Below are 15,618 nucleotides of genomic sequence, written 5' to 3'. Positions count from 1 at the left end.
AACTTCAAAATCTTTTTTTTCCCCCTTGAATACATTCCATTTTTCTGGGGAGCAATCTTCCAATTTCTTACTGTAGGAAATCTGCTTGGATGCCTGCAAAGTCAAACTGAGGAAGGGTCTCAGGGTTCAGCATTTAGACTTTTAATGAATCCTTCCACTTTTAGCTCAGTAGCTTTACAGTGTCCCTGGAATCTCTTTCTCCAGAGAGTAAACCTTTCCAACTCCTGTTGGGGTGATGGAGGTGGCTGGCTGGCTGCACAGGTTGGGAAAGCTAATCTAAGCGTCCAACTGTTCCTTAATCAAACTTTCAACTGATTCTTTTGTTTTCAACTTGAGTTCAGAGGTTCCTGGTGATTCCAATGTCTTGGGCTTTTCTGGAGTTGCATTAAAATTGGATCATTTCTTGTTGGCTGTGTCCCTTCTGCCATCTCCAGGCAGTCTTGTTTTTGCTTTTTCCATTCTGTTAATTCAGTTACCATCCATTCTACTTCTGTCTACCACAGTGTTATTAAAATGTGGTCTGTTGTGCACTCTGCACACGCACTCTATGTCCTTTCGTGTTTACGCCTCTTTATTCCTTTACTTTCATTTTTTGGTGGCGTTTTTGGAGGAAGGTGGCATTTTTGGAGGAAGATTTTCTCTTCCTTTTTTTCTAAAGATTGAATAAATTATAAAGGGCCAATTTGAAGAGAAAGCCTAAGTTTTCTAGTAAACAATAAAAACAGGCTTTTCATTGTATGAGGTTAAAATCTTAACCAAGAAAAGCATGATGGCTTGCTTTCCAGCAGGAGAATCAAGTGGAGGGTGGTGGTGCTGATGAATGCCTTAGAATCACGGAGTTTCCCAGAGAAGGAACTTGTAGGTTTTTTGGAACAGAAAATTTCACACTTTTTTAGTGGTGGTACTCATTTTTTCTTAAATGAAATTTTACTTGCACCTCAATATATGAAACAGGAAAAGTTATGATTTCCCCCCCCCCCAGGCATTTAAATTTTTTCTTTTGTAAAACCACTGAGCTCATTCCAAGAGCTTTGGGATTTCCCAGCGTACAGATGGAAAACCGTTGCTTTGGTGGTGACTTTATATAGGGCTTTAGCCCAAACAGTGTGCCCAACCATCTCGCTGGTATAAGTGCTTTGAAAACATTAAGAAGCAACAATACTGTTAATTAAACTGTAATAAACAAATATATACATATATATGGATATGTATATAAACTATAACAGCACGCACTCCGTTTGGGGGCATCATGTTATGGGTTTTATATACAGTAGCTCATTTAATTCTCACAACGATGCTATGAGGAAGGCATGATGGTTATTCCCATATTGTAGGTGAGGAAATGGAGGCCTGGAGAGACTGAAGTCTTGTTCATAGGTACACAGCTAGGAAGCGGAAGAGCTGGGACCCCAAACCCTGTTCCATCTGCCTCAAAGCCCATTTACTTCACACAGGACACTAGGCGTGATCTGGTGGGCTTTGGCCCCGGCGGTGCGCTGTGCATGCAGTACGCAGGGCTGTCTCCCATTTGTGACAATGCTATAATGATGGAACAGGTCACAGTAAAAAGCAATGTGCGTCTCTAATCCTCAGGCAGCAGCAGCTCCCAGATACTCCACCCTCTTCGGCATCAGACTCCTGTTCCCCTCCACAGATCAAAGGTGAGTACACTCTGCCTCCCGCACACCTTGCCCTGCCCCTCTTCTTGGACACTGGGTGGTCAGAGAGAGAGGCCCTTCTCACCGGTGTGTTCCCCCAGGTGCATGCTGCCCAGCCGTGAGACCTGGGGCCGGGAAGACTCCAGCTACTCTTCTCCAGTCTGCAGCTGCTCCCAGGACACTACCTAGATACCGGCCGCAGAGCTCCTGTGAAATGAGCAGCTCTGCCCACAGCCACGGCAGCTTTCTCAACTGCTACCCAGACACCAGTCATCTTACGACCACCCCGGACCAGTGCGTGTCCTCCCATCTGGGAATAAGCCGTCCTTACAATCAGCAGCCTCTGTGCCACAGCCCTGGGTAAAGGGCAAGATATTTAGTTATGAAAGACCTCAGAGCAGCCAGCACCGCCCCTCCCTACCCCGCAGTGCTGGTAAAGACTGAACAGTGGCGTTCTCTCCAGGAGATGGCGGTGTTGAGACATATATCAGATACCGCACAGGCCCCCAGTGCTCTCGGCTTCAGACCATCTTCTAATTAAAAGTCAACTAAACCCAAAGTCCTCATTCAATGGAAAGTTAAAATGTCAGAAATATATGGGGACGTTCTGAGTGATGGAGAAAGCACTGTTTGCTTTTGCAGCCTCAGCTAGAATACGCAAGTAATTTGTGAATGAGCTCTCAGAAAAATACCTATTGATTAAGCATTAATATACTATTTTTTTCCTCTTTTCCTTCCTCTTCTTTTCTCTTTCATCCTACTTCTGAATCTAAAGAATGGCAGAAAGAGTAAAGGTCCTCAAATATTGTGGTAAAATTCCATGTGAAAAAAAAATGTCAGGTGTAAAGTGTATACATATTTTATACACTTCTATTTTATATTTTTATATACTATATTTCAAGTTCATATCTTCTCTGTCAATGAGTCCTCTGCCTTTGGAAATATTGTCCATTTATTTTTCAAGTAGGTGAATCGCAGATCTATTGGAAATTGGAAAACTGCGTTTCAGACTGGTAGGGCTCCTGGAGTAGGAGCTTGTTCTGCCCACTCACGTACAGCCTGGAAGTACTGCGGATCGGTTCGCCTCAAGCAGTCTTAACCGACTGCAATTAGTCTTAAGAAGGCCGAGAGCAGAGACCTGGGAAACTGAATCTGATTTAATGTAATGTGGAGGGCAAAAACTCCTAACCTTCATTTTGGGTTCTTGATTTCAGAGCCTCACTGCCACCAACCAAGAAGAGGAAGTGCACACAGGCGCTGGAGGACTCCAGGGACTGTCACGTGTGGGCCCACCACTCCAGACCAAGTGAGCCAACCGGGGGGCCGGTCACTGCTTTCGCCGTTAAGTCAGGGATTTTAAACAGCCTTGTAGTAGCCCTACAAAATTATTTTCTCTTTCATAGAAGGGCAAGGGTAAGCCCTGGGAGTTTATTTCTTTCCTCTTGATATGTTTCGTGCAGTCTTAGGTGGGGTCATGCAGATGACCTAGGAAGGGATGCCATTCTCTCTCTCTCTCTCTCTCTCTCTCTCTCGCTGGTGGAGATGAAATGCCAGTCCTTTCGATTTTAGGGGCAGCGTGTCTCAGAGGACATAGGTTCCAGGCCGGTGGAAGCTTGCAATGTGGCGGCACGTTCATGGCCTGCTGTCGTGCTATTGCTTTGTCCGTCACAACCCTTCTCAACTCTATTTGCACACAAATAAAATAGGGTCTTGGTAAAATGCAGGTTCTGATTCAGTAAGCGTGAGAGGGGGTCTGAGACTCTGCCCTGCCAACGGCTCCCAGGTGCTCCCAGTGCGGCCGGCCCACGGAAGTTGCTCTGAGCAGCAGGCTTTGGAGGGTTTCTCCAGTGCAGCAGAAAGGCAGAGGGTTGAGCTCCCCTAGCACTCGCTTCAAGTTAGCAGGTTCCAAGCAGATCTTTGAGATTTCGTAAGATCATTTCCGAAGACTTTCAGCAGAATCATATGATGCCCAAGTGGTCAGCCTACCTTATTTTTGGTCTACCTAATGGGTGACAGACACATCATGTTTTGAGCTTAGAGACCCCTTCAAGTTGTGAACAAATTGGGGTTTTGGAGTCTGCAGCCTTGAACTTTCAGAATAAATGCTATGGCACTTACTAGGCAAAAGGACAATGCTCCACGCCTCCTCTATTAGCCGCTGTAAACAATCAGGTGTAGGCACTGTGCCGAGCAGCCCCGATTCAGGGTATATCTCTTTTATTCCCATGCATCAGCTTGGCAGGATGTTCAAGATTTCTGTTTTGGGGCTCCCCTTCCCACTATTGTCCCCAAACTCCAGGGCTTTCTACTGCCCTGAAAGGTGATGTGGGTGGCTTCCTCACCGGCTTGAGTTGCTGCCTTTGTCTTTCTTTGCCACGCTATTAGAGCCAGTCCTCTGTGCTTGCTTGTGGAGCCTGCTGGTCCTTTCAAGGATGTCTGGCCTCAGCTCCAGCATGAGCTGGAGGGTCCTTCAGCCAAGGCCCACATGTGGCTGCCCCCTGGGAGTGCTGTGGTAGAACCACCCTGGGCATCTAGTCCTTGCATGAACCAAACCTCTCACTGCCTCCTTTTCGTTTGCATCGATCCACCCTGGCCAACCACTGCTTGGTTTTTCTTATTCAGTTTTCGTATTGAGACACAAAATGCTAATTAAAGTCTCCTTTCTGGGTAATATAGAGCTCACCATCCAGCCTCCTATGTAAGCGTACTTTAATTTCTTCAAGAACCCTTACATCTAGCCTACAGCTTCTATGTGATTCTCAAACACAAAAGGCTGAGTAAGTTCCTAGCCAGACGAGGGAACCATCTGTTTGCTCTCCCACAGATGCACCGGCCCACTGAGAGAACCAGGCAAGCCACCCAAACCTTCCAGGCGTTTCCTCATCAAACCAGATTGCTGCTCAAATCATCCTGGCCATTTCAGGGTTAAGCTCCATCCTGTAATGATTTTTCTGCTGCCTGTCTCTGGAGAGGACATTGATTTTTCACCACCTCCAGAGAAAATCATGGCAGAGAAACTGAAATGTCTCAACAGATAGGAAACCTTGAATCCCTTGTTTAAGTGCTATTCGAATGAAGGTCACTGAAAAGCTGACTAAAGATAATTGGCTCCAGACGATGGTTCCAGAATGTAAATGAACAGGTTTCCAGGGCTGGGGGGGTGGGGGGAGGGGGCAAAAATCCAAATGCTATGTTTTCATTACAGTTTATATTTTTAGCAGTTTTCTAGTAAAGAAATCACATTTGATGTGGCAGAGGCCAAGGGTTTTTACGAAGGTCCTGGGGAAATGGTACATGGGAGGACGAAGGAGGAGCTTATGCTAGTCTGATTCTTTTTGGACAGGGATTTTGATGGGAGGGGAGGTTCTAAATCACTCAGGAAGGCTTTTCTGGTGACCTTCTCCCGAGCAGCTCATTTTGTCCACGGGTTCCAAGATTCCCATTTATAGGCTCACAATGTGGAATCACTGGGTTGCTGTGGGCAGAGGTCAAATCTTGCTTAGAGAGCAAATAGCTTGTGGGCAGCCTCCTGCTAGCTGTTTCCAGCCCCACATGGCCTCGACCCCACATATGAGAGGGTTCCTGCTTCCATCTGACCTGAACCCCACATGTAAGAGGGTTCATGGACTCATGGTGTGAACCTCAAATATAAAAGGGTTTTTTAGCCCCAGAGTTGTGGCCTTTGGCCCCCAGGGAGGTGCACTGGCTGAGCTCACGCTGTAAAGTCAGAAAAAGTATCTGTCTCATCTCCTCAGCAACTTGGGACTTTCTGAGACTGGCTTTTTTTTTTTTTAAGATTTATTTATTTATTGGGGCGCCTGGGTGGTGCAGTCGTTGAGCGTCTGCCTTCGGCTCAGGGCGTGATCCTGGCGTTCCGGGATCGAGTCCCACATCGGGCTCCTCCGCTGGGAGCCTGCTTCTTCCTCTCCCACTCCCCTGCTGTGTTCCCTCTCTCGCTGGCTGTCTCTCTGTCATATAAATAAATAAAATCTTAAAAAAAAAAAAGATTTATTTATTTATTTGAGAGAAATTGAGAAAGAGAGAGCATGGGGGTGGGGGTTGCACAGAAGGGGAGGGAGAGGGACAAGCAGAAACTGCACTGAGTGGCTGGATCTCAGGACCCTGATGTCACCACCTGAGCTGAAACCAAGAGTCAGACACTTAACTGACTGCGTCACCCAGACTCCCTAAGACTGACTTTTCTTGATTATCAAAGAGAATCATAATTTCTACTTCACCCATTTCTAAGATTTTTTAAAAGTAATGTATAAATGAATGTTCTGAAAGACATTAAAATGCAAGCTATGAATTTTTCCAAAAAGTGGAAACTTGGTCAGTTTGCTGCCTTCACACTTCTATTCCTTTTCTGCTGCATGTTCTCTAGGGACCCTCAGTGTAGCGTGAAGGGAAGAGGATGGCTTGAACCCTGGCTCTCCCACTTAACAGCTGTGACACTGAGCAAGTTATTTCAGATGGTTAAACCCCAATTTCCACATTTGTTAAATGACATTAGGAATCCTGATCTCATAACCTCCTGTAATCAGTTTGGCTGCATGGACTAATGCATATCCTATGACCTAGTAATTCCACCGCTGGGAATATGTCTAGCAGAAATGTGTATGTACACCCACGAGAAGACATGCACGAAATTATCCACAGCAGCATTACTTACAAGAACCACAAACTGAAATAACCCAAACAACTATCCAAAGCAGGATAAATTGTCGCATATTCCTACAGTAATAGAAATGAACAAATGACTGCCATTTGCAACAATGAGTGAATCCCGTAAACATAATGTTGGGCAGAGGAAGCCAACACATAAGAATTCATATCATATAATTCCACTTCTATAAACTCCTCTATAGTATTAGTTTCAGAATAGTGATTTGTTTTTGGGCAGGAGAAAGTAGTAGCTGGAAGAGGGCATGAGGGTAACTTCTGGAGTGCCGGACATGTCCTATTTCTTGGCCCAATGATAGTTACGCAGTATAATTCATTTTATTAGACAGTATCAAAATGTGTACTAATGACTTGTGTATTCTTCTTTATGTATCTTATACTTCAGTAAAGAAAGTTGATTGAAACAAAGGCATCCTTACCTTGAAGAGTTGATGAGAAACTATGTCAAGTGTCTTGGTGTACTTGGGGACAGTGCGTGTGGTACAGAAAGTACACAGGAGAAAGCCTGGGTGGCTCAGTCCATTAAACGTCTGCCTTTGGTTCAGGTCATGATCTCAGGGGCCTGGATCGAGTCCCACATCGGGCTCTCTGCTCAGTGGAGAGTCTGCTTCTCCTCACTCTCCCTCTGTGCTCTCCCTCCCTCTCTCTCTCTCAAATAAATGAATAAATAAAATCTTAAAAAAATAAAAAAAAGAAAGTACACAGGAGTAGTAGATGTTATTATTAGTGTGAATAGTAATAGGTCCCAGTATCGGGCTCAGGCTTGTGCCTCGAATTTCAGTATGGACCTGTGGTCTCTGGGTCTCACCAGCTGATATCCAGCTCCCAGGGAAGCCATGGCTATGTCAGTCCTGTTGGAGTGGTTGCCCCATCCCTTTTCTGCTAAAATGGAAAAAAGCAGGATATGCTGTTATCCTTGACTTTGCTACCATGCATGAGTGGGAAAGGGCCCAAGTTAGCTGATACTCACTCAGGCACTTGGTGTGAGTTATTTCACATCAGAGAGAGTTACCATGGAGGCCAAGAACAGAAGTATTCGATGAGGCTTCTTAGACATAACCGAGTCACCTGAGCTGACACAAGACCATGTGATGAGGACAGTGCCAATGATATAAACAAAACGCTCCATTGTTTAAACCCTTTCTGGGGACAGACACTGTGCTAAGCACTTACAGACCTAACTCGTCGAATCCCTTCACCAACTTCATACAGTTACTCCCATTTTGTAGATGAGGAAACTGAAGCCCCGAGACCAGAAACCGTTTCCCTAGATTGTATAGCTGGTAAGTGCGGAGCTGGGACTCAAGCCCAGGCCCACTGATTCCAAACCCCAAGCTCTTGAATTTCCTTTACCCTCTCTCCACTGGAGGACAGAGGAAGGAGAGCTGGTAGAACTGGTTTCTTCCTTTCTCTGAATTTGGTAAAAGTGGGAGAACCATGGAAGGTGTTTGTTTTGAAAAGTTTTTAGGTCTGATAACTTTTAGAGGAGAGATGGTATGAAGAGGTCCTTGCATTGCTGACCTCCTGTATTCTAAGCTGGGAAATAGTTTTTCATGATTTTGAGAAATCTTTTCAAAATGCTTGTTTACAAATCTGGAACAATCGATGTTTTGTTTAGGTGACGCATAATAGGGTTACCCCAAGGTAAACACATTTTCTTTGACATTTGAGATCAGAGACAACCCAAAGCAGCTCCGTCATTTATTCATTTGAGGAAGTCCTCAGTGGAAGGATAGAGAAAGGAAGTTAGACGAGTGAAAGAAAACCCTGCAGTTTCCACGGTGTGGGCTAAGTGCACGCTCTCCAGGAGCTCAGCTCATATTTCTGTGTTGTTGCTCTCGGCCTGCACCTGATCTTGTGAACACCCACCATTTCCCTTTCACTCTTGATGTCAGGCATGAGTGATAGTCATGGAGTTAAAAGAAAAGAGAAACAGAAAGTGTACCAATAGAATTTACATAAAAATTATCTGAGGTTGAATCATACGGTTTGGAGGCATACTCAAATTAAGACAATTTGCAAGGATTATGCAAAAATAGTAGCTTGCGCATGTGAAATTGCTGTTATTTTAACACAGAACAGTAGCAATTTCATATAGTCAATACTACATACTTACGACATTTTCTGTTACTTTATCTTGGCATTAGCTTCTGAAAGTGCTTTCACTTGCACTATGATATTCTCTCTGCTTGTATAACGTTGCAAGATGGGCAAGACATCTGTTTTAATTTCTATCTTGCAGTTGAGGGAAGTAAGACACTAAGTGAATAAATAGCTCGTCTAAGTTCAGAAAGCTAGTGCCACAAAGAACCTGTAACAGATTAGAATGTGTTCGTTGCAATTAACAAAAACAAAGAAACAAAGGACAAAACCCCCAAAACCCCAAAACCTCAAACTGCCTTAAGCAAAAAACAAGCAAACAAAAAAACCCCTCCACAAAACTGGCTCCTGCCCCCCAAGAGTGTAGAATTGGATCCCAGAACTTAAGTCACACCATCAGGACTGGGTGCCCTTCATCCTCAACTCTGCCTTCTGCTGTGTGGGCTTCATTCCCAGACAGGCCTTGCCTTCATGTCCCAAAATGGTGCCAGCAGCTCTTGGGGATGTATCTCATGGGTTTGAAGCTCATGGGAAAGAGTTGGCATCTTTGAACCAGTGTCTCCTGAAGTGCTGAGATTCACTCTGCTTGGATGGGATTGGGCCATGAGTCAACCTGACCCAATTATTGATGCAAGTAGTAAACACTGTACTTTAACGGATCCAACCTGGGTCCCCGTGTCCTCCTCTGGCTGGGAGTGGACTTCACTGGAACCACATTGACTTGAAGTGGGGAGACGCTAGGCGGGAAATAGGGTAGATGGACACTGAGGGCTTAGTTTCCAACAAGGCTAGCCACATGTCTCCTGCCTCCCAACATTTGTCACTTCCCACATGGTCACTCTTTCTCATACGTGGCCAGTTCATTTGCTCTGTGCAACTGCCTGTGAGTCTAGGAAAATCAGCCTTGGAGGAAGGCTCTAACACACCGATTTCTTTGCAGTGACAAGTAGGAGTTTCAGCAGCGAAGTGCAAGACTACGACAGTGAGGGACAGAACATGACGCCAGTGGACCAGTGTTCTCCTTCTCTGAAGTGGCAGCCATACCAAAGTGTGCCTTGGCACGGTTTATTCAATGGTCATTATGAAAAACTGTAAGTGGCCCAGGGCCTCCTGGTGGTGTACTGAGGAGTGAGGGAAGAAAGGCAGTGATAACTCTCAAGACTAAATCCAAGGATTTGGGCTTTGCTGCCACCTCTGATCAAATAGGGTGGGTCCATGAGGAAGTGTGTCTTACTCCTTATATTTTGCATTCCAACTAATGAATAGTTGGGACACGGGCTTCTGACCTTTTAGAATCTGGATTGTAGTTCTATCTCATTACAGTTGATCCACTAATGATGGAGGGAGAGTGAATCTGAGATCACATACCCAGTTCAAACTACAAACTGGAAAATGGGGATTTCCCAAATCAGTAACATTTAATCCTGCTGTTAATTAAAAATTCCACAGAATACTGTTTCGGTGGCCACATTAAATAGCTAGCTGGTGACATTCCCCCCCCCCCCACAATATCTACATTGTGAATCAGTATTTTCATGCTCATTGTCAACATACATTGCAACTATCCTAGCTGGTCGTGGCTTTGTGTGTAGAGACTGAAAGGAAGCCATACAAACTATCTTTAAACTGGAAAATTGTCATCCTAATCATACGACATTATAGTTTTAAAAAATAAATGTGGGCTTACATATTATTGCTCTTAAACATCCTCAGAGCCTTCTCTTTTTCCTTAGAGCATAATTCGCCTACCTAAGTCTTCTAGAATTTTCAAGATTATAAATGCCTTCTTGAAAAATCTAAAAAATGTTAATGGTTAAAGAATAGGACTTTCAAGTCATAAATATAATATGAAATGAGAAACGTTGATCTGCAAACTTGAGGGCCTTCCATGGTATTTTCCAAATCAAATATTGCTTCTTTAAGAGCAAAACTTCTCTCTAGGACTTCCATGTTGAATGAACTAGAAGGAAGAAATCTTTTCCTTAAAAAAATTTCTAAGGACTTAAACAGACTTTGGGAGTTGGTGTGTTGAATGGGAAGCAGAATGAAGCAAATTACTAATTGTCTCATTGAAATGTCACAACTTCGTGTCTTTGCCACTGTGTACAATTAGAAAAAGAAAGGAAGGGTCCACTGGTCTTGGTTTCGAGTCTTAGCCTTCATTTGGTTGTCTTTTGGGTAGTCCATATGCTATTTTAAATATGAGTACTGAGGTATGAAACCCTTGATCAAGTTTTTGAGACAACTTATTCTTCTTCTTACTTGAGTAGATTTTTTAAGTTTATTTGCACAGCCTATCTAAGCTCCACTGATCTGGAAAAAAAGGAGAACATGGATGGTATCAGCTCAAAACTATAGAGGCAGATTTATTTTGAATGCTTAGACATAATTCATTTTTCTTAAGTGCAAGAAGAAGAAAACATTAATCTACATTAGACTTCAGGTTGTCTTGATTTCACTACTCCTATCACTGAGACAGAAAATCGCTTGTTTCAGATTATTATGTCTAATTTGCCACAAAAATATTGTTTCCTTAAATTACCTAAAAGCAATAAAGTTAGGGGATAGAAGGTTTATTAAAAACTTTTTTTTGAGTGATATTTAAAATCTGTGTTAAAAGAGCTTTTAAAAACCCAGTTTAGTTGACTTTATGTCTAACTTTTGATATCAAAGACAGAGAATCACTATTTTTAGGTAAACAGATTTCTATAACTAGAGATTGGTGTTTAAGATTCAGAATAATCTTCAACCGCATAATTGCTTTTGGTTGATTCAGTTTCTGTTTCTAGCTCTCTTTAAATTTCAGGCTAATGCTTATAGCTGACTGAGCTATAAACCTTACCTCCTTCCTTCAGAGTTTTTTATAGTGAAACATGGAAAATCACAAAAAGGTATTTCCTTTTTTCTCAACCAAGACAGTTCTTATTACCCTCTGCTGTAAAATCTATACAACTCCATTCTTCTAGCCTTTAGATGAGTAAATTAGAAGATTAGTTCTAGAAACGTGAGTCAATATGAAGTTTCCAGGTAGCCTAAGACATGTGGTCTTTATCAAATCCTTCATTCAGTGAATGTTCTTGACTTTGTTGCTGGCGGGCACTATGATTGTGGAGCCTTTGACGAATCAGCTACTTGGAAGTAATCAGTGACCCAGTGATGTGATCCATGGGGAAGGTGCTTAACTTGCAAAGAAAATGAACACTCTTTTCCCAAGAGACTCATTCATATTTTCTGTCTCTGGAATTAGAGGAAAATTTAGAAACTCGGTGTTGTTCCTTCTAATGGCAGCCGTCCCAATTGAGATCCCAGGAAGCACAGAACCACACGGCAGCAGAGCAGTAAGTCCTGCCCTCCTCTGCTTCCGGTCCTGGGAAGGAGCTTCCTTCCTGAGGAAAAACCCACTTTTAGGAATCTTGATGAATTAAAAATCATGTTCCATATCTACAACATGTATGGGAAAAACTCACCAAAAAAGTTTCACCTTCTATATTCTCTTCTCTTACTCAGTAATGTTACACATGTAGGGTGTTTTAGTTTTATTAACATTTAAAGGTATTTAATTAAATGTGATATACAAAGTCTTGATATTGAAAATAATTTGATAGGAAGGGTCTGATTAGCCACCCCACCACTTCTGTTCCCAGCAGAAGTAAACAGCATAATAGCTTTTGAGTGCTGTTACCGGATCAGGAGGATAAAAAGGAAATGACCAAACTCTGGTGAAAATGGGTCTTCAATCAGTATTCTGACTGGCTCTGGTTAATCTGGCTTAAAGCTATTCCTAGTAATTTTGACCAGCCTGCTTTGTTCTTCTAACCACTAGTAGGCTGAATATTCACTCATTTGAGGGACTGTTTGCGTGTGGTGTTGCTGATGACATTTAGGCCTTTTTTTTAAGGGAAGCAAAAGATGAATTTTATCCCAGGTATTTCACAGGTCTGAGTTAATGCAGTACTTCTCAACTTCTAGACTACATCTTTCTGTGGTATGGTGAAGTCAAATTAGAATTCTAGAAAGCACAAAGGGAAAAGAGAGGCTGAGGAGACAGTGCTTCCATTTGTCAAGAACTGTACTTCTTCTCTGTGAGAAGATAAAATGCTGTGAGATAACCATCTGTGTTTCGAAATAGCATTTTTACTTCCTCAGCAAAAATCCACAAAATTGATTAAATATAGCAAAAGTCACTTTCCACAGTATATTTTCTTGAAATGTTTATACTATTAATATTATTAATGGAAGAAAATATGTAGAAAATGTTTGTTAAATTGTTTTCTTGATTCCTCTTTTCATAGACCTGATATAGGCTACCGAGTTGTCACAGACAAAGGATTTAATTTTTCACCAGCAGATGAAGCTTTTGTTTGCCAAAAGAAGAACCATTTTCAGATAACCATCCATATCCAAGTTTGGGGAAGTCCAAAATTTGTCAAAACCCAAATGGGCCTGAAACCAATAGAAATGTTTTACTTGAAAGCTTTTGGGGTTAAGGTAAGTCTTTTACTGAGCTCAATTCAATTAAGCCAACATTTATTAAGTGTTCCATTTATCTATCGCTGCATAACACCCCCCCCCCCAAGCTTAGCAACTTAAATAATGACGATCTCTATTTGGGTCACAAATGTGCTGGTTGGTTAGGGGTTGGCTTTCGCAATTCATGTCTCTTCAGGAGTCATCAGCTGGGGAGACTCAGCTGGGCCTGAATCCAGTTTCCACGATGGCTCATTTATATGTCTGTCAGGCTGGGGCTGGCCACTGGCTGGGAGCTCAAATGAGACTGGCCGGGAGGCCTTGGCTCTTCTTCATGTGGACCTCTCTGTGGGATAGGTTGTGCTTCCTCACAGCATGGTGGATAAGTTCTAAGAATAAATGTTCCAAGACATAGGAAGTGGGAACTGCCAACTTCTTAAGCCTGAAACTGGCTCAGACACTGGTACAGCATCACTTCAAATTACATTTTGATAGTTTTCACTATAAAAATCTTGCACTTCTTTTACTAACTGTAATATTTTATTCTTTTTGCTGCTGGTGCATTTTCATATGCAAGAGATTTGTAGTTTTCACCAACTTCTCAAATAGGTCTCTGACTTAAAAAAGCCAAGGAGCCATTAATCTAGTCAATGTCCCCACTTTTTCAGTTTAACAGAGGGGAGACTGAGTCATGGTAAAGTTAGACAATTCACCCAAGGTAAGTAAATGAGGGAGCTGGGTTTAGAATACAGGTAGGATGACTTCTGAGTGGTCAACAAGGATTTGTAACCTTATTATCTCAGATCCAGCGCTTAGGGGGAGAAGCATCCATTAATTGCGTATTTTATTCCAATTATTAACCTGAGTTTAGGCAGTGAGTCTCCCAAAATGGGGCTTGACGCATGAGGTGCTCTTGCTCCAAACTGAGCTCTTAAACCAAACCAAACCAAAACAAAACAGAAGAAAACACAGATAACAAACAGATAAACAACAACAAAACATATTTTTCTGATTATGGAAATAATATGAATCCATTGTGAAAATTTTGAAATACAATAGACAATTATAAAGAAGAGAGAAAATTCATTCATATTTGGGATCCAGCATTTGGTAGTCTAATTTTTTCTGTTACTAAAATTAATCTCATATTGTTAATAGTATATTATGAAAATAACATATGATATTATTAAAGACCCTATAAAATATCATTTACAAAGAATATATAGCTTCTATTGTATAAATGTACCATATTCCTGCATTATTATAAGTTTCGCTTATTTTCATTTTTTTATTGTTAATCAAACTTCAGTAAACATCCATGTATACCTGTCTCTTCATGAGGATACATTCCAGAAGAATTTATATATCAAAGGCATGAACGTTATTAAAACTCTTGATGTATGTTGCCCGGCTGCTTTTCAGAAAAATTGTCCTTATGCTAATACCCACAAGCCATATATGACAGGACAGATCTCACCACACCCTTGCCACGATTCGTTCAGAGCAAGAAGAGTTTTGTAGCAAGTACTGAAAAAAATGCCATTCTCTGTATTTAATTTATTTTCATTGTTTATTGTTATTCTTATTGGAATGTTAACTCTGTAAGGGCTGGGGTTTCTGTTAATTTTGTCCACGGCTCATCTCGAATGCCTTGAGCAGTGCCTGGTGCATAGCAGGTGCTCAGCAAGTGTCTGTGGAATGAATGAGTAAATGAATGGATGGAGGCTTGTACCCTTTGAGCTGCCTTGCTCCTGTTTTGCTCCTGTTGTTTTAATCATCTACGAGCTCACACCATCTTCACTGCTCACCTGAAGTTTTCTGTTGTCTTGTGTTTTTGTTGTTTAGTTTTACACGTATTCATTTCTTTTCTCACCAATAGCATACTCCTTAAGGTTGGGGCCATTGTCTTATACATCTTTTCGGTGACTTGTTCCTTCTACCCAGTGCCTATCATGATGCCTTGGAAAACTTTTGAAGGACTTGCTTTACTAATGGACATTTTTATTATTAAATGAATGTATGGATTTGGTAACTAATTTACTTTTTCTTGTTCCACACAGGTAGAAGCCACCAATCAAATAATTGCTATTGAGCAATCCCAAGCAGATAGAAGCAAAAAGATTTTCAATCCTGTTAAGTAAGAATTTCTTGTCTGAATTCCTTTGTGAATGTATTGGGAGAAAGACCTGTTGCCTAATTTATATTATTAAAAATGAATCCCACTGACATGTGATTTCACTTATATGTGGAATCTAAAAAACAAAACAAATGAACAAATAAAAGCAGAAACAGACCTATTAATATGGAGAACAAACTGATGGTTGGCAGAGAGGAGGGGTTGAGGCAGGAGTAAAATGGGTGCAGGGGAGTGGGAGGCAGAGGCTTCCAGTTATAGAATGAGTAAGTCACGGGGATGAAAGGTACAGCAGAGGGAATAGAGTCAATGGTATTGTAGTGATGCCGTGCAGTGACAGATGGGAGCTGCGCTTTTGGTGAGCATAGCTTAAGTTGTTGAATCATCATGCTGTACACCTGAAACTACTGTAACATTGTATGTCGACTATGCTTCAATTAAAAAATGTAAATAAAAAATAAAAGGAATCCCATTGCAAAAACTACATCAGTAATATGTTAATATTGTGAATACATGCTTAGCAACAAAAACAAAGTAAGTAAAATGCATTGAATAATTTCAAACAAATTCTTGTAA

The 15,618-nt window shown here is 41.9% G+C and overlaps 1 protein-coding gene across 1 annotated transcript in view; it reads left to right on the top strand.

Annotated features, from left to right (window-relative positions):
• The window catches only part of MYRFL (myelin regulatory factor like), a 115,395-nt gene that overhangs the window by 39,194 nt on the left and 60,583 nt on the right, over positions 1-15,618 (top strand). The window contains exons 3-8 of the mRNA XM_057316441.1: positions 1,594-1,661; positions 1,760-1,952; positions 2,873-2,964; positions 9,382-9,532; positions 12,734-12,929; positions 14,969-15,045. Of these exons, the coding sequence (XP_057172424.1) occupies positions 1,594-1,661; positions 1,760-1,952; positions 2,873-2,964; positions 9,382-9,532; positions 12,734-12,929; positions 14,969-15,045 (777 nt within the window). The remainder of the gene's footprint in view (positions 1-1,593; positions 1,662-1,759; positions 1,953-2,872; positions 2,965-9,381; positions 9,533-12,733; positions 12,930-14,968; positions 15,046-15,618) is intronic.

The sequence above is a fragment of the Ursus arctos genome, unplaced genomic scaffold (assembly GCF_023065955.2).
Source record: "Ursus arctos isolate Adak ecotype North America unplaced genomic scaffold, UrsArc2.0 scaffold_21, whole genome shotgun sequence".
Classification (NCBI taxonomy): Eukaryota; Metazoa; Chordata; class Mammalia; order Carnivora; family Ursidae; genus Ursus; species Ursus arctos.
Note: the sequence above shows the minus strand (reverse complement) of the source record. Positions and strands in the feature narration are given on the sequence as shown.